Genomic DNA, 18,882 nt, shown 5'->3' on the forward strand with positions numbered 1-18,882 from the left:
ACTGTGGCCACACTTTTACCTTTCCTTAATATAGTTATATAGATACAGTATATAGACTTTATTCTTGCACTGTTGGACTTACTCATTTGCACCATCACCATGACACTCACTCACACAGAGCACCTTACCTTACCTTACTATGCACAGAGAATCACAGGCTCAGTCCCTGCCTTAGTCATTGCAAGCGCCTCTTGACTGATTAATCACCCACTATGTGGATACTGTTTTTAGAATTTATTTAGATTAAGTGTTATTTAGTATAATTTGTATTTTAGTATATTTAGTATATTCTTTATCTTCTACTGTCCTTATTGCTTAGTTGTGTATTTTATATTATATACTTTTAATTACTTTTTTCTGCTGTTAGTGAATGTGTGTGTGATGTCTGTATGCTACTGAGACTGAGACCCTGGGGATCAATAAAGTATCTATCTATCTATCTATCTAGTTATGACTCAATCCAATTACTGGTGCCTGATTAAAATGAGATCATTTAGATTAAATGACTCTGTGATTGATGGTATCAAATGCCTTCTTTAAGTCTAAAATGATTACTCCAACAATCCCTTTTAAAACTTTCATATCTGTTTTTGGGAATATTTAGTGACGTCTGCTCTTGAACCAAAGGGGTAAATTGCTTTTCTGGCTATGAGTCATAGTCCAGTCAACATGTTCAAGGTTTTAACGATTCTCTCTGGTTTATTACTGAATAGGTCGATTTGATGAATTTGTTACTCTAGGTCCGTTTATTAGCTGAGAGAGATCAAAAGCATTGGTGATCTGTTTTCCTTCCCAGTTATATATATATTCCCAGTTTTAATATATTAAAATCTCCCATGATAATGATAATCACCTCTCCCATGATAATCACCTCTTTGTTACAATTGCATTCCTTTAGAATTCTTTCAAAATCCTCATTATCAGAACAATATGAGAGAATGACATTAGTGGGGATAAAACAATGTTAAGTCCAATGCATTCCAGTTCATTACATGATCCATTCAATTTCATGGCACTGAAAACAATCTTTCACAAAAACACTCTGCCAGCTTTAGAACCCACTCTATCTTTCCTGTACACATTGTAGCCTGGAACATCTAATATGGATGAGGGTGTTTACATATGATGTCCAGCAGGTCTCTTCTCGTTTAGTGCATGAGTCTTTCAGCACGGTTACACAGGTAGGCTGCTCCTGCTGTTCTGGCCTGCGATGGGGTGTCTGGAGGTCGTAATACCTGCCAGCCACGGGACACTTATTTACGTCTAACCAAAAGGCCTGGGAGGCATTCCAAACTATGTGATGTAGTGACTACACCCAAGCTAACAGAGTAAGTGGTACCTAACAGAAGAGACCATTTGGCTTCATTTTCCTAGCAAAACAAAGCATTTGGCCTCTTTTTTTGGAAGGAATTACCAAATACTCTCGGACTTAACTTATCCAGGTTTATCACTGGGAACTGAATGTTAAAATCGAGTAGAATCTATAAGAAAGAACTGGAACCTGGTCCAATAAGCAGAACCGAAAACCCAAATTGAAAAAAAAAAATTCTAATAAAATTTGATTTGATATTCATAAACATAATAGCCCCTTTATTATTGTGAACAAAGACAACTAAAAATCCACAACTTTGTCATTCATTTTCAGATGCTCCGAAACATCAAGGACTAGCAGTTATTTGAATTAGGAGCTCTAGATTGATCTGTGTATTATTAAGACCATAGTATTTAATATGTCTGAGGATCAATACTAGTAAATAAAAACTGTCTTTTTGAATGTTCAGTTATGGCTTACAGAATTTAATGTTTTACTTTTTGGAATCGAAATGAGGAATCGATAGGAACCAGAATCGATAAGCAGAATAGGAACTGGAATCAGGATAGTTAAAATATGAACGATACCCAAACTTATTAATCACTACTATACCACATACTGGGAATACTAGCAAACTAGTTTCCTCAGATATGCAGTTTGCCTTTACTTCTCCCCAAGCACAGAAAACATGACAATTCTCCACCTCTCTTTTTTTCTGTGCATCTTTCTATTTCACTTGTTTCGTCACTCTGAGTGGGCTACAAGAAGTGGACGTTTATCTGTTTTTGCCAGCTCCTTCAGGACGCTTAGGCTGCGCGCTGAAGGCTGAGCGTGTCCCTCCAAACTCAGCGGGTTGTTAAAGAGAGACAGGGATGCCCACCCGTCACCCTGCATCAGGTCTCTGCGTCAGCACCGACAGGCGGCCCAACGCGTCTGCCATTAACTCAGATTAAAATCAGCTCTATTCCCGCCACACAGGCCATCAGCCACGGCTCCAAGCTGTGCAGCTTTTGGGTTATAAATAGACACTAAAAATACACACTCTTTACCACACATACATAATGTCTCTTGTCCCATATACACACAGAGAAACACACACAAGCACACATACAACTCAAGTACACACAGACACACACTTCAAATAGATTTGTAATTTTTTAAGGCCGGTTTGACACACGTGGTCTTTGCCCTCTGGCAGTTCTGTTTTGATGTGAGGGTGTGAATGAGAGGACGCGGGTGGGTTGGGGGTGATGTTCGACTGGCAGGAGACGGCACGCTGGCTTGTGGACGCGATGCGGTTGGACGTTGGCCTTTTCCCGTGCCAACACCCACCTCCTCTTTACCAGCTGACGGCATGTTTACCAAACCGGCCTGCTCTGCACCCGTCGCCACGCGTCTGCGCCACCCACGGACGGAACATGGCATGGCGGGATGCGCTGTGACATGCCAGCCTAATCGCCCAGCCCTGTCGTCACGCAGACACACACAACACGCAACTCAGAAAGAACTAAGGGAAGAGGGAAAAACAAAAAAAAAAGAAAACATCCACCACCCATTACAGGAAAGAAATCCTGCACACTCAACCAGCACTGTAGATCAGAAGTAGATTGCTTTTATTTTCTTAATCAACGTGATAACTTTAGGTTTTACGATAATAGTCATCATACAGTATATCAAAGTTGTATAACATTCAAGCAAAAGGAAAAACCTTAAAGGGAAAACCCTGCAGTCTGAGGTACCTCATAATGCTGTGAATGCAACGCTCGCAATTTATACATGTATAACATCACAGAGTAATAGTATATACATTATTGTGTATGTGTGTGTGTGTGTGTATATATATATATATATATATATATATATATATATATATATATATAATTATAAAATATATATATCAATTTAAAAAAAGTGAAGAGGAAAGTTCTTGGTTCAACCATATGCTGTACGGTTGAATAATTGCCCTGTACATGCGTGTGAAATAAGACCGTACTGACGGGACGCTGACATAGGCACTGTTAGAGACTGAGAGATTTCTGTGGGTACACTGCCAGTGCAATGCCACTTCTGTTACAATTCTTTAGGTTTCTCTCTTTTCAAGGACCTCAGGCATGATGAGGCATTTTACAAGCAAAAACAAGACCTTGCACACACAAAAACAAAACAAGATCTTACACACACAAAATAAAATATTTGAATTACATTGGAGTATTTTTTCTTTCTTAAACCATTTCATGTTCTCTTATCTAACAATAAATAGTAAAATATAAAAACATATACAAGGACAACATAAACAGGTCAGGAAAAGAACATTATTGCATGCAGTGCAATGCCATCGGGGAGCTGTGAGTCACTGTCCCATCAGTAGAATGCAGGATACATTACAAAGAAAATGCAATAAGAAAAACAGAAAAAAATACGTCTTTATTTTCATTGTCAAAAAGGCCTGGCAATATAGTGAGATATCGGTTTGGCATTTCCCTTTGATTGCCGATCTACAATCCATTTTGTGCTCTGTGATTTTTTTGTGAGAGAGGAAGTGTGTCATTTTGTTTATATGTATGACTGTGTGTGTGTATGTGTTTGTGTGTCTGTGTGTGCGGAGGTAAATGTATTGTATGTACAAAACATTACATGTATACTGTATATGTGTGTGTGTGTGTGTGTGTGTGTGTGTGTGTGTGTGTGTGTGTGTGTGTGTGTAGCGTGCATGTGTCTGTGTGTGCGGAGGTAAATGTATTGTATGTACAAAACATTACATGTATACTGTATATGTATGTGTATGTGTATGTGTGTGTGTGCGTGTGTCCTGAGTGTATGTCAAGTACACAAGTCAAGTAGGTCATGTTTTATGCAAAAACTGAGCTTGATGTGGCACAAAAACACAACCCATGCACACAACCCATGCACACACACAGGGCTCTCCAGCAAACGTTGAAGGCACTGCCTTCGCCGTATGCTCTCCTCTCTTTGGCGCTCACTGTGCGGTATGCCATCCTATGCATCACCCCCAGCCATTCCTCTCTGCCATCTCCTAGAAGTACCGCCCCAGTCTGGCATTTACTCACTGCTACAAGCTCATCATCTGCTTCACTCCAATGCCTCCTCTATGTTTAACCATCTGGCTGTACAATAAAATATCTATATATATATTTTTTTTTTTTTAAATAAACACCCATCCATCAGACTCCTAACCTGGTTAAACCCAGATGAACCACTGAATAAAAATTTGCTCTGCAGGTCTGTCTGGAAAGGATCCTTTTTGACGCCTGTTTCAGAACTTTCCATTGTACAACTTCCAGGGACGCAACCAGCAGTAAAATTAAATTGAAATTAAACTTTAACTAAATTGTTTCAGAAGTGCAACAAACATATTTCTTCTAAACAAAGGTTTTAAATGCAGTTGTTTACTCAATTCCAAAGAAATAACACATTCCTGGGTTTTTGGTGATTCGGAAACAGACGTCAATGGGCTTCTTTCCAGATTAACCTGTAGATTCAATTCAAATGTGCTAACATTTCACTCAGGCTATCCGACCCCATACACACACAGAAATCAAAATATGCTGAAAGTCCAAGCCACACACTCAAGCAGATATTATACAAGTTTATGTCGTATGAATTGTCTTCCATTCAATGTGTCCTCACAACAGACTTGAACATTCAGTGCACCCCTTTAATGGACTCAACCATTCACTTATCGCTGTCCCCCTCCGTCCCAAACTCCCTAAGGCAGCTCCTCATAGAAGAGCAGGTAGGCCTGAGAGTTGAGCACACGAGACTCCGGTACCGTCTGAACGTTCGTGTCACTGACATACACCCACTGACCCTGGGATGATGCACTGGCCTCACGCCCACCTGAAGGGGTAAAAAAAACTATTACCGGGTATATATATTTGCCATGAAACAGTTAGTGTACATTGCTCAATTCAAACACTTAAACTACCCCATTGCTAAATTCAAACACTTAAACTACCCCACTCCCCCCACATACATGGGAGCAGACAGAAAGCCAGAAGGGAGACAGCCATTAGCTCACACTTAAGTGGGCAGGGTGAGCACAATCAACCTGCACCTTTAGTTTCTGTCTGTCTCTCTCTCGGTCTCTCTCTCTCTCTCTCTCTCTCTCTCTCTCTCTCTCTCCCTCTCCCTCTCCCTCTCCCTCTCCTCTCCCTCCTCCATTTTCCCATTACTGCAGAGGACTATGCGGTAGAGGAGAGGATTAACAGCAATCCGCCCCCCCAGACCCAGTATTATCCAGTCCTGTCTGGCCCTCTATCCCCTCCATATCCTCTGCTTCTGGTTCATCTCAGCGCTGTTCGGGTGATTTAATTGATTTAATGCAGGTGAATGCTGAACACTGAATGCTCAGGCTTTTTTGCAAATGCAAAGCTTTTTTTTTTTATGTCTGTCTAGGCCTAGACTTGTATGTTGGCGTCACAACATTTCTTGCACTGTTGGACTTACTTATTTGCACCATCACCATGACACTCACTCTCATAGAGCACCTCACCATGCATACAGAATTACAGGCTCAGTCCCTGCCCTGTCACTGCAAGCGCCTCATGCTTGATCATCCTTAAGCACGCTATGTGGATATTTTATTTAGTTTTATTTAGTATTTTTTTTATCTTCTACTGTCTTTATTGTGCAGTGGTGTTTTATCTATATTTATATTATTTTAAGAAAGAAAGAAAGAATGAATCTATCTATCTATCTATCTATCTATCTATCTATCTATCTATCTATCTATCTATCTATCAACAGGAGCTCTTCAAAATCAGAAGTCGGCTGCAGATGTTTTGCTCTGTGAAGGTCAGTTCTTTTGAAAATATTGAATAAACTTATTTGTCTGTTTGTTGTCAAACAGACATATAAATACAATTAGAAAATATTCCCTTTCAGAAGACGATGGCGGTGGCCCTGCTGGGGGTTCAATGTAAAGGTTTTTGTAAAAGAAGAATGGGTGATGTATATGAAAAATGGAAAAGGGCACTGAGGAGTGTAAACCGAGCACTGCAGTGGTTGTTTTTGCGGTTTGCTGCATGATCTACATGCCCCTGAATGTAAGCCTGAGTAAAAAGCTGGTCACAGCCATTGAGCTATGGAGCAGCCCACATTCGCAAAGGCCTTCATCAAGATGCTCTTGCAAAACACACCACACACACACACACACACACACACACACACACACACACACACACACACACACACACACACACACACACACACACACACACACACACACACAGTCAATGGTGTCCTTGCAGGGGCCTATTGAGCCTTGGCGCGTAGCATGTCTGCCTTGAATGCTGACTGGTGGAATAGTCGGTCACTCACCTGAATGGTTGCGACGCTGGTCGGACCTCTTTACTGGGTTGCGGACCTTCACGTATGCCGTGTAGTGGCCTCCTCGCATCGATCCGCTGTGCTCAACGATCCCATAGAGACTATACAGGACCCGCTCACCTGGCAACAGGTTCTAAAACACATAAATCATTTTAAACTCACAAAATACTCTGCCTCTACATTTTAGTTCCACCATCTATTAAAATTTAAATACGGATACGGACGAAGACTTCTATCTGTACTCTGCATTCATTTCGTCCATCCTTTGTACATGTCTATTCTTGTGTGAAAAGGAGGCATGAATGAGGCTTCAAGGTTGTAGCATAGTTTTAGCGTGTGGTTCCAGCTGACCGACGGTTCCCTGGCCAGTACCTTGCACGAGGCTGAGCAGAAGGGTGCTAGGTCCAGTAGGAGAGGGAAGTCCACGTGTCGGTTCACCTTCCGCAGGTTCATCCCTGCCTGGGGACAACAACAACAACAACAACAACAACAACAGGTCACAAAACAGGCCATCAGCACATCCAAAAACGACAGCAAGAGCAGGACAGTCACAGATCACAGAGGAGAGATCACAGTGTGGAACAGTGTGCATGTGTGCATATATGTGTGAACTTGTAAATGTGAATATATGTATTGTATGTATAGATTATGTGCATGTATGCATTAATAATACATGAGCTCTGTAGATGAATGCATGTCTGAGTGTGTGTGAGCACCCATTTGCATGTGAATGCGAGCGTGTGTGAGCGTGGCAGTGTGCTGACCTGGTGAAACCGCTTAAGGTGCAGTGTGACCACGGGTGGCAGGGAGGAGATGAGCATCTGCTTGCGGGCGCTGGTGTACACGCGCTCCGATTTTTTCCCTGCGCCACACAAACACAATCAGCCAGCGTTAGCACCACAGTTGTGTGCAGTATATATAAGAAAACGAGTCAACCCACATCAATTAGATCAGAGCACCACCGACCACACCTCTCTGCATCTCTCTCTGTTCTCTGTCTCTATCTTACCGGTCTCTCTCTCTCAGGTCTCAGGTCTACTAATATCTTACCGCTCTCTCTCTCTCTCAGGTCTACTAATATCTTACGGTCTCTCTCTCTCTCTCTGGTCTACTAATATCTTCTCTCTCTCTCTCTCTCTCTCTCTCTCTCTCTCTCTCTCGTATTAATATCTTACCCATCTCCCTGACTTGTCTCTCTCTCAGGTCCATCTCCCTAGCAGATTCCTCTCTCTCCCACCTTCATTTCCCACCCTCTCTCCCTCGAATTTCCCCTTGGGAGGGAGGGAGGGAGGGAGGGACGGAAGGAAGGAAGGAAGGAAAGAAAGAAAGAAAGAAAGTATCTATCTATCTATCTATCTATCTATCTATCTATCTATCTATCTATCTATCTATCTATCTATCTATCTATCTATCCCATCTCTTCTGCCCCCCCCCTCCCCTCTTCTCGTTCTCATCCCTCACCTGATGTGCTGCTCTTCCTGAGCTGTCTCTGCCGGCGCTCCGTGCAGTTCTCACACAGCAGCTTGTTGTTGCCCATGAGCAGCTCCACGGAGGTGAACTGGTAAAGGCAGGACTGCACCGAGCACTCCTTAGAGCTGGGCATGTAGCTGTGGGACAGCGCCTGGAACGCCCCCTGGTGGCCGTGCTGCTGCTGCTGGCGGTGGGGGTAGGCGTGTGGGGGCTGCGCGGCCTGTCTGGCCGACTCGCCCGGCTCGTCCGGGGGCAGCGTGTCGGGCGAGGTGTGCACGAGGCCCAGCTTGGACACGGCGCTGACCAGCTGCTCTACGGCGCCGCCCTGCGGGGGTCGATGGCTGGTGGTGAGAGACGGCAGAGCGGGCTGGTAGTGCGCTGGCGCGGGGGTGGGCGCGGGTTTGGAGGTGCGATCAGCGGGCGTGGGGGTAGTGATGCTTCCCCGGTGGCTGGGTCCGGGGGGTGAACGGGGCGACCATTCGCTCTCGGACGCCTCGCTGTCGGCATCGTTACTGCTGTCCTGAGCGCCCGAATCCTTCTCGCTGCCATCCGATTGGCTGCCAGACCCACCTCCGCCTCCCCGGCAGCTGCCAAAGCCCCGCCCAGCCGAACAGAGATCCTCCTCATTAAGGGCGGCGCTGCAGCTGGCTCCTCCCCTCTCGTCCTGACTGCTGGACAAACGCCGGCCAGGTTGCCTCTGAGGAGAAAAACCTGGATACTCAGTTAATGCCGCTCACTCTCTCCCTTTCTTTTTACCAATCTGCTCTGGAAAGCCCCGCTGACTGTGCTGAAGCCACGCCCAATCACGACAAAGGTGCTGCCCCTCTCAAATGTCCTGCCGCATATTGTAAACTAAAAGACACAATCCCTACAACTGCTTTGGCAGGATCAACGTGAACTTCATCAGCCCTCTCTTGCTGGTGCACAACCAAACGTTCAGTACATTCCTTTCTGTCTCCATCTCTTTCACACACACTCACACACACTCACACACACACACACACACACACACACACACACACACACTCTTGCGGGGAGTTCAGAGCAGTAAGCCCGTACCGGTGCACTCAGCCTCCTGATGGCTCTGTTACCCTGAGTGTGCATTGTCAAGGGCTCGTCGCCGTGGGTTACGAGAGCTTCCTGCTCCCGACTGCTCTTTCCCGATCTGCTGGGGTTCGAGGGCTTGGAGATCTGAATGGGTCGAGAGAACGAAGCTGAAGATAGGTACACTCATATATATATATATATATATATATATATATTCATAACTGTACATAGACACACGTGTTCATGCGGTTGCATACACACCAAACTCATAGCATTTAATATATATGTGCATGTGTGTGGTGACCTGTGCTGAGTTGACACTACAGGGTATGTGAGGTTATGGCTGTTCTCTGCCTTCTATCTTTCATTATGTTCATGCACTATATGTGTGCATGTGTGTGGTGACCTGTGCGGAGTTGACACTACAGGGTATGTGAGGTTATGGCTGTTCTCTGCCTTCTATCTTTCATTATGTTCATGCACTATATGTGTGCATGACTATATGTGTGCCGAGTTGACACTAGGGGGCATGTGAGGTTAAGGCTGTTTCTTCTTCTGTGCATCATTTAAAAGACGAGAGAGAAATCGGTAATGCATGTTGGGGGTTTCATGTGAAACACCAGGTCAGTGAGGCAAGATGGTGGTGACTAGACATGGGTATGATCCTACGGTTGCCTGTGGTGGTTCACTGACACAATATCTGCCTGGTGGTCATTTCTGTTTTTTTCGGACACCATTCTCATAATTCACAGAGCAGTTAGGAGTCATATCATGTTTTTCCCACACGCACACCTCCGTCGTGGCCTCAGCATACATGTATTCTTATTAAACTAGGGCTGAAAATGAGCTTTGGGTTTGTATCCCCCCCTTTGAGCACAATAGTAACAGGTACTAAGGTACACATTGAGCTGTAAGAGGTAACGGTTTCAAGAAAGAGAGAAGATAAGCTAAAATGACATCACAGGAAGTAGCTAACATTCCAAACTATTGACAAACAATGACATTCACATTGCATCCAAATCCAGCTCAGTTTCCTGCTGGTCTTCTTCATATGTGTGCATGTGTGTGTGGTGAGGTGCTGAGCTTCAATGAGTGGGAAGGCGAAGTCAAGAGTTTCTTACCCTCTCCTCTATAATTGGCAGTGAGATGTCAATGAAGGCCTCTTTCACTGTGGAGATCTGGGAGGGAGGGACAAGGAGAGCGGAGAGGAGGAGAGGAGAGGAGAGGAGAGGAGAGGAGAGGAGAGGAGAGGAGAGGAGAGAAGAGAGAGAGGAAGAAGAGGGAGAGGAGAGAAGAGAGGAGAGGAGAGGAGAGGAAGGGAGAGGAGAGAAGAGAGGGGAGAGGAGAGGAGAGGAGAGGAGAAGAATGGAAAAGAGAGGAGGAGTGGAGAGTGGAAGATAGGTGAAAAAGGGAAGAGAGGAAAAAGAACAGAAAAGAGAGAAGCAAAGAAAGACAAAAAAAGAAATCAGACAGGAAACTCTCAAAATAAGAGTTATATTATGTCATATTATATTATATAAGGTAGTATGCTTGGTCTTGGGGGACTACTAGATATGCTTATGATGCTGCTGTTAGAAGCAGCTGCACCAACCTAGTGGTGTCGCTGCGTAATTACTGTTGTTGTATGAAGAATACAACAAAATGAACAGACATTAACATTAAAGAATGTATTCTGTGTGTGCGTGTGTGTGTGTGTGTGTTACCTACATGTTCACACTCTTCACACATGATGGTGTTGGTTAACTCTCCCACAAAGATGCGATCCACAAAGTTCATCTTCACACCCTCTTTGCCATAAGCTGTGAAGCGAAAACACGTTTGAATGTTTGTAGTGCAATAGCACACAGTGAGATGAGAATTCATTCCTTCTAGATTTCAACTGGAATTGCTGCCTCTTCTGCTATATGGTGCTGTGAATAGCCCTACACATTTCATTGGCAATGTACAATAAAACTTAAAGGGATACTACTAATAGTCACTTATTCTCTTCAGCTGATTCATGATCATGTGTCTGTTATGTTAAATATGCAGTGAATTTAAGTAGCCACAAGATGACGCTGTTGTCCTGGCTGGTGGTGCAAAAGTTGCACACATCACAGACCTTTGACTTGACGTTTAGTCTCATCGTCGGCTGTCTTCTCAGTCGGGTTGTTAAACGCTTTTAGGATGCCTGCCTTGATGCGCTGTCAAGAGGAGACACACAAACCAAACAAAACCAAACAAATGATGACAAAAGTAGTGAGACATTAACAAGGCATTTCCATGGTAGTGCCGCAACATGAATCTGTAGTAACAACACTATGGCTCTATAACGTATTTAAATTAATTAATAATGGTTGCCATTTAACAGCAACACATAGCAATCTTAATGAAAGTTAGTAAAGTGTTTCATTGACACGGCCAAGTCATCTTCATAGCTAAGACAAGGTCAATAAACGGATTTGTGTTTTATGAATTATGTCTATAAATGTGCTTAATGTGATTTATGTCTATTTTTGTGCTTATGTTTAACATGTCTTACATTAATCTATTATAACAATCTGTCTGTTTTATAGTGGAGGAAGCGTGTGCCTCAGTTAAGGTCCCAGTGTCTCAAAAATCTCTCTCTCTCTCTCTCTCTCTCTCTCTGGCACATGCCACCACATTAGGTGGAGTTTAAAGAGCCATTGACGAACAATAAAAATACAAAACCAATAACCAAAAATAAAAAAACAATGCAGTTCATGATTTGTTTATCTGTTATTTAATGTAGAATTAACGAATTATTGTATACATCTCCAGAATTACAGAATCATATTATTCTCTAATAACAAAGAGTGAAGCAGTTTAAGTGCTGCAGTTGATACCGTGATAATATAAGGTGCGACAACAGAGACTAATTTCAAATACAGAAAGGAAGTTATTGCATTTGCACATAACTATGTAGCAAAGGAATGAGCATAAGATATCTAATTTCATTCACAGAGGATGAGAGGTGAACAGAGTAAGACTTTAACTAAATGCTATATGTATTATGCCTATTTGTTGTGTGTGTACTTAGGTGCATGTGTGTGTGTTTTATTAATCATAAAACACATTATGGAGAGGCATCTGTGCATGAAAGTGCGTAAACATGCATATACCCGTATATTAAGAAATTAAACTGTCATGTTGGTCATTTATAACAGTGTGTGTGTGTGTGTGTGTGTGTGTGTGTACACGATAGGAGAGGGGTCACCTAGTAAATAGTTACTCCTTTGATCAGTGAGAGGGCAAGGATGAAGACAGTGTGTGGTGGTGGTGTGTTTGTGTGTGTGTGTGATGGTTGTTGGAGTGAGTAACAGAGACACAGAGTATGTATGCATGGTTGAGTTAGAGATCCTCTGCCTGAGTGTGTGTGTGTGTGTGTGTGTTACACATTTTCCTCACAGCTTGTTAATTAGACAGCATGTATGAACCATCGCAGAACATACAATTCATGGGTGTGTGTGTGTGTGTGTGTGTGTGTGTAAGAGAGAGTGAGTGAGTGAGTGAGTGAGTGAGTGAGTGAGTGTGTGATGTCCTAATCATAGGCGACGTGGCCAGTGAGTGTGTTTGTGAGAAAGCCGAGGGGACACACAGCCCCAGCAAAGCACCAATCAATAGGTAATTGGCTGCGGGTCGGTTGAGGGGCTCGACCAGTCACCCCCTATTGTCCGACCCCCTCCTCACTGGACTGGCTATTTAGGTCAAAAGCCTCGTTAATCCCTTCCCTATACCTCAAAACCCCCGCTCCCCCTCATACCCCCTCCCATGGCCCAAACACTCACAGTCGGACTCTGCTGAGTAACCCACTTATTAATTACTAGCACCCACCCCACCCCCAAATTTACCCCAGCAGCACCACCACCTACCCCTCCTTCAACAACAACAACAGGGTTCTCTCCTTTCTTCCCATCGCAAGGTGCCCCTCCATCCCAGCCCAGATCAGTGGGCCATGCCAAAACTGTGATCATTAGTTAACCGCGGCTAATTGGTGCTAATTTGTTATGGCCCCCATTAGCATATTTTGGCTGCTGATCCAAATGGGTGGATCTGGTAGCAATTAGCGGTTAGCACTCCTAGATAACCCTGAGGAGCTGGGGCAAGTCACGTCACAGGCAGAAGAAGGGTGCTTGCCCCTGTGTGTGTGTGTGGTTCCTGTTGGGCAGGATGGTGGGCGGTAAAAAATAAATGTGTGTGAATCATTCTTGTGTCTTGGGTGGTTGTGGGGTAGGAGCTTTGCCTTGAATATCCATGTGCTATTTGTGTCAGACTTTTATTCTCTACTGTGTGTGACTGTGTGTGTGTGTGTACAAATGCCAGCTCATTGTGTTAGTGTTTGGTAGCCTAGCTCATGTACATAGGTTGGTGGTCCGTGGACTTTGCATTGGAGGACTATATAACACAAAGGCCAAGCAGCTAGTTAAGTACTGTTCCATATCAGCAGTTATAGGAAGCATGTTCACTTGGAAGAGGCAATGTGTCCTATACCCTTGAACCTGTTAAAAACTCATGATAGATTGCTGAACTGCTTTAATCTACGAGGATTATTCAGATTTGATTCCTAATGTAAGTTGACTTGTAAAGTGGAACCAAAATCAAGTATAAAGTGTGTGTGTGTGTGTGTGTAAATAAACAAGGACATTCTTGAATGGTGCCGAGTGTCATTAAAAATCAAGCTAGTAATCTGTGTGTACACTAGTCCAGACTGGTTTGTTACCCTTCCCATGTCTTCTTCCTTCCAGGGAGGGAGAGGTAAAGGGCTCTACACCCCCCACCCCCACCCAGCATCTCTGATTAAGGAGTTGATTGTCTGCGTCTCTCTGTGCGTGTGTGTGTGTCACAAAGCCCCACTGAGCAGCTGTGTATTTCCCAGGGCGCACAAAGCCGGCGCCCTTCACACTTGCAGCCTGCTTTTAGTGGCACAACTGGGAACATTCACAGGTCTGAATGGGGTCTGCTGGGGGCCTGGGGGGTGGTGGTAGGGGTGGCTGCAGCTGACCACTACTCATGTCACCCGCTGCCCACAGTCGCTCCACACCAGCGGGGTAAGTGCAGCCCAATGGGTCCCTGACTTCAACCAGACAGAGATTCAAGTCTGCTGCCCCACTCATCCATAACCAATGGGGGTGGCTGAGGGCAGGTCCAGACTCTTTCTGTAGACCCCCTGACAAAATGTTGGGATTTGGGGAAAGGAGGGGGGGGGGGGGGTCTGTCTACACCATCCAAATACTACGCAAAGGGTTCCATGAAGGTTAATGAACAAAGGCTAGCCAAATCCCATGCTGTGTGATTATTCTGCTACTGCACGTGGATGAGCACTAACATTCAAGAAGAGAACATGGGCCGAAGGATGTCTGGTTTTAAGGACCCGTATCATGGGTATACCCTAAACAAACGTTTAGTTTTATGGGGAAATAAAAAGAAAAAGCTGGTTGAATAAGATGGATTTCTTGCAAAAATGCAGAAAATCAAATTGATTTCACTGATTGGAATTGGTGCACAAACATGATTGACACAACGTGAGGTCATATTTATTTTCCAATCGTCCAACAATTTCACACCCACACACACCCACACACACCCACACACACACGACTCAATGGGTAAAGACGTTTAGCATGGAGAACAAATCTCACCTTGGTCTCCTCCACCCTCATGGCATCTAGCAGGTAGTGAAGAAGCTCCTGGCTGTCTTGCTGCTGGTAGCCTTTAAAGCGAGGGGCCCTGTAGAAAAACATACAACTTCAGCTTGAGCACCACTTAGAATAAGAGAAACAGAAGAAATATACAATAATGCTCACCTTGTACACACTAGAATTTTACTCTTTAGTTCGCTAGTTGCCCTTATGACCTCCTGAAGAGTAAAAACTCATTAATGAATGCACACTCCATGTTTGAATGTACACGCACGCACGCACGCAAGCAAGCAAGCAAGCAAGCAAGCAAGCGCAAGCGCACACACACACACACACACACACACAAAGCACAACATATGTGGTGATTACTCCTCAAAACGTGACCGTCTTCTCCAAAACACCTTGCCAAGGACCATGTGCTTTCACCACACACACGCTCCCACCTTCATAACACAAAGCTCCCTTTATGTTCCCATTCAAAACCCAGAAAGTTTCATGCACTCACTTTTTTTTTATTAAGCTTCTTTCTAAATTATGTTGTGTTATGTACCCATAAACAGAGAGACAGCTTCAAAAAGGTTTCACTAATGGTGAACATGGTTTTAACCACAGCCGTAAATATACTGTTTTGAGCTTTATTCTATTTTTAAAACACAATGCTATTATTCTGCAGACAACTGTACTGTAGATATGACTCTGGCTTTAACCATGTGTTCACTCACATACAGACATGGACTAATATGTTGACACTCGTCCACATAAAAAGAGGTTTCACTGAAATAAATTGACAAAAGCAAGAAGCATCCATCAGACTTTGCTACTAATTTTGATTGAGTGATAATGATTAGTTAGCGAGTTTTCTGTGCTCTGCACAAGTTTGAGGCACCCCTGAGCCAGGCATCATTAATGGAGCTCCAAAACATGTGGTAACTCAACCTTCCCCATGTGGCACAGCTGCCGTTCTTTGCTATGAAATGTTTGTTTTCTCAGACACTGTAAAGCACCTTGAAACCACTTTAATGGTTTTTGCACTATATAAACAAAACTGAATCAAACATGCATTTCAGTCTTTCTTTTTTAGAAATCTTTTCCTCTCAGTAGTGATGTTCTCTCTGCTGGTTCTTCTTCCATTGAGCCCACTGGTGCTCAAAAGCAATGGAAGGTGCCAAGGTGCTTCACCTTGGCTCAGCTTGTATCTCCTGGCAAGTTTCCCTTGGCTCTTTGTCTGCCATGTTGCACTATCCTTTATTGCATTGCATTGGCCTGGGGCCAATTTTCCTCATGTGGCCAAGCTCAGGGAAATTGTCTACAGTCACATGAACCTTAAACTTCTTAATAATAACTGCAGATATTTCCTTTAGTCACAGGAGCATCACACTGCGGTCCTTTTCAAAATATCTTTTGATCATAAAACAAGCGATAAGCCATCTATTTTTCACGCTTTCTTTTGATCACAAAGTGTGCAGGTACATGAGACAATCACTTTTCATTTTATCCTATTTCAGGAGCAATAAAGCATTGATCAAATGAGCGGTGAGAGGACCACCTACAGTACATGCACATGGACCGGGCATTAAGGCTCAGGAAGTGAGCACACACACACACACACACACACACACACACACGGACGGACACACGCACGCACGCCACACACACGCACGCACGCACGCACGCACGCCACACACACTGGGGAGGTAAGACAGAGAGGATACACATTCAGGAACACAAAAAACAACAAAACAAAAACAAATCGATAGACACAGGCAGCCATACAGACATGGACAAATAGTAGCTGACAAACATATTCAAACAGACCCACAAACACACAAATCACACACACACACACACACACACACACAAAAAACATAGAACTCCCTCACCCCAGCCACATACACATCAATGGCACAATCAAGATCTGTACAAACATACAAATAAGAACCTCTTCATCTCTTCTCAAGGCCTTCCTCTTCTGCACCACAGCGTCTTTTACTCGCTTTTTCAATCTCTCACTCTTCAAAACCTATTGCACTCCACCTGTGGTGAGTCGAAAATGAAAACTTCAAGTGGCTTATAACGACGCACTGAGAATTGTCCTTAAAATTCCTAGGTGGAGTAGTGCCAGTGAAATGTTTGGCACTACTTAATTTAAGAAAATATTGTTTTATTTATATATATATATATATATATATATAACTGTGCTGTCTCTATGGACCTTTGTGTCTTGAATAAAGTTGATTGATTGAATTTCTCTCTCTCTCTCTTTCTCTCCATCACACCCTCTTTCCCATTTCTCAGCATCCCTCATGCAAACTTCACACAGATTTATTTTTAAAACAGCATTTCCCCCTAAACCTGCTTCATTGGCCAACCAGTGCACAAAGTCTGCTGTGGTGTGAATTCATGTGTTCAAGAAAGACCATTCAGGTCTGAGGAAACAGCATAGTAAATAACAAGATAACAAGGTGAGGTCTTGTGTTGACACCTTAGTCAAAAGAGTCTCTCTGTTTTAAAAGTATTGTGATTATATGAATTTATATACAGACACTTAAGGAACACAACGACCGTAAAAACTGGCAGCCTTAACCCTTAACCAAGCACGCCATATGGCAACAGTGGCAAGGAAAAACTCCCATATTCCTGGAAGAAACCTTGAGCAGAACCTGACTTAATAGGGGGAGCCCATCTGCTTCTGGCTGGCTGAGCTCTTAATAGCAGCAGTCGAATATAGAACAATCCGAAAAAGATAAGATGATTTAACTAAAAGCTCTCATATACAGGTATGTTTTCAGGTCTTTTTTTAAAGATATTCACTGAACTTGCTTGTTTGATGTACAGAGGCAGGTGTTCCATAGCTTTGGTGCATAATGGATAAAAGCAGCTTCTCCACTTTGCCTGTGGAGCACTTTGGGTACAATTAAAAGATTAGCATTGGAAGATCTAAGTTTCCTTGTGGTTGATAAGATATTAAAAGCTCTATACATCATATAAATAGCACCTTCATATAAATATATGAAGGTGCTATGCCATTCAGAGCTTTGTTAATAATTAACATCACCTTAAAATCAATTATATAGGGAACAGGGAGCCAGTGCAGTTCAGCTAACACAGGGGTGATGTGCTCTCTCTTCCTGGTCTTAGTTAAAAGTCTAGCAGCAGAGTTCTGTATGAGTTCCAATTTCTTTATATGTTTTTTTTTGAGACCAGTAAATGTGCATTGCAGTAGTCTAATCTACTAGTGATCAAGGCATGGATTCGTTTTTCTGCATCTTGTTAAGTTAAAAAAAAAGGTGGAAATAAGCTGTCTGGGTAACTTTACTGGTATGGGGCTTGAAACTTAACTCTGTATCTAAGATGACACCTAGGCTTGTTACTTTTTTGGTGTGCCAGGTTCCCAAGATTGCTAAGAACGGTGTCTCGCTTAGATTTTGGTCCAACCAAAAGTACCTCTGTTTTGCCATCATTTAGCTTTAAAAAATGTTGCTCACACTGATTAGTGGGGGTTAAGCATGTGATAAGGGAGCAAAGGCCATCAGGGTTAGTTGGCTCCACAGAAATATATAATTGGGTATCATCTGCATAGCTGTGGAAGTTTACATTGTGCTGACTTATGATGTTTCCTAACAGAAGCATAGGGAAAAGAGCAGAGAACCAAGGCAGCTCCCCTGGGCCACACTGAAAGGAAAGTCATGTTTTACAGACACATGATCTCCTAAACTAACATAAACATTTCTGACAGTAAGGTAGGTTTGAAACCAGTTTAGAACATTATCAGAGAGACCCACCCACTTCGCAAGACGGTGAATTAGAATGTTATGATCAATGGTGTTGAATGCCGCACTCAAAGCTAAAAGGATTGAGACTTTGTTTAAGTCAGTAGCAAGTCTAAGATCATTGACTATTTTTACTAGGGCCGTTTCTGTGCTATGATTTGATCTAAAACCTGATTGGACTTTTTCGAGAATACTGTTTTCGATGAGGAAGGTATTTAGCTGATTACAAAGAACTTTTTCAAGAACTTTGCTCAGGAAAGGTAGGTTTGATATAGGCCTGTAGTTACTCAGGATA

At 43.3% G+C, this 18,882-nt stretch overlaps 1 protein-coding gene across 4 annotated transcripts in view; it reads right to left on the reverse strand.

Moving 5' to 3' along the window:
• Positions 1–4,010: 4,010 nt before the first annotated feature.
• usp45 (ubiquitin specific peptidase 45) overlaps positions 4,011–18,882 on the reverse strand; it is a 46,748-nt gene continuing 31,876 nt past the window's right edge. For 3 of the 4 annotated variants that reach the window (XM_048260338.1, XM_048260339.1, XM_048260337.1), the window contains exons 9-18: positions 14,818–14,905; positions 11,280–11,361; positions 10,886–10,977; positions 10,300–10,356; positions 9,191–9,322; positions 8,123–8,828; positions 7,426–7,523; positions 7,034–7,120; positions 6,653–6,794; positions 4,011–5,188 (exon numbers count right to left, since the gene is read on the reverse strand). In XM_048260338.1, coding sequence (XP_048116295.1) covers positions 5,040–5,188; positions 6,653–6,794; positions 7,034–7,120; positions 7,426–7,523; positions 8,123–8,828; positions 9,191–9,322; positions 10,300–10,356; positions 10,886–10,977; positions 11,280–11,361; positions 14,818–14,905 — 1,633 coding nt within the window. In that variant the 3' untranslated portion in view covers positions 4,011–5,039. The remainder of the gene's footprint in view (positions 5,189–6,652; positions 6,795–7,033; positions 7,121–7,425; positions 7,524–8,122; positions 8,829–9,190; positions 9,323–10,299; positions 10,357–10,885; positions 10,978–11,279; positions 11,362–14,817; positions 14,906–18,882) is intronic. The other variant, XM_048260340.1, reaches the window with a different exon arrangement.

Source organism: Alosa alosa, chromosome 13 (genome assembly GCF_017589495.1).
Source record: "Alosa alosa isolate M-15738 ecotype Scorff River chromosome 13, AALO_Geno_1.1, whole genome shotgun sequence".
NCBI classification, from domain to species: Eukaryota; Metazoa; Chordata; class Actinopteri; order Clupeiformes; family Clupeidae; genus Alosa; species Alosa alosa.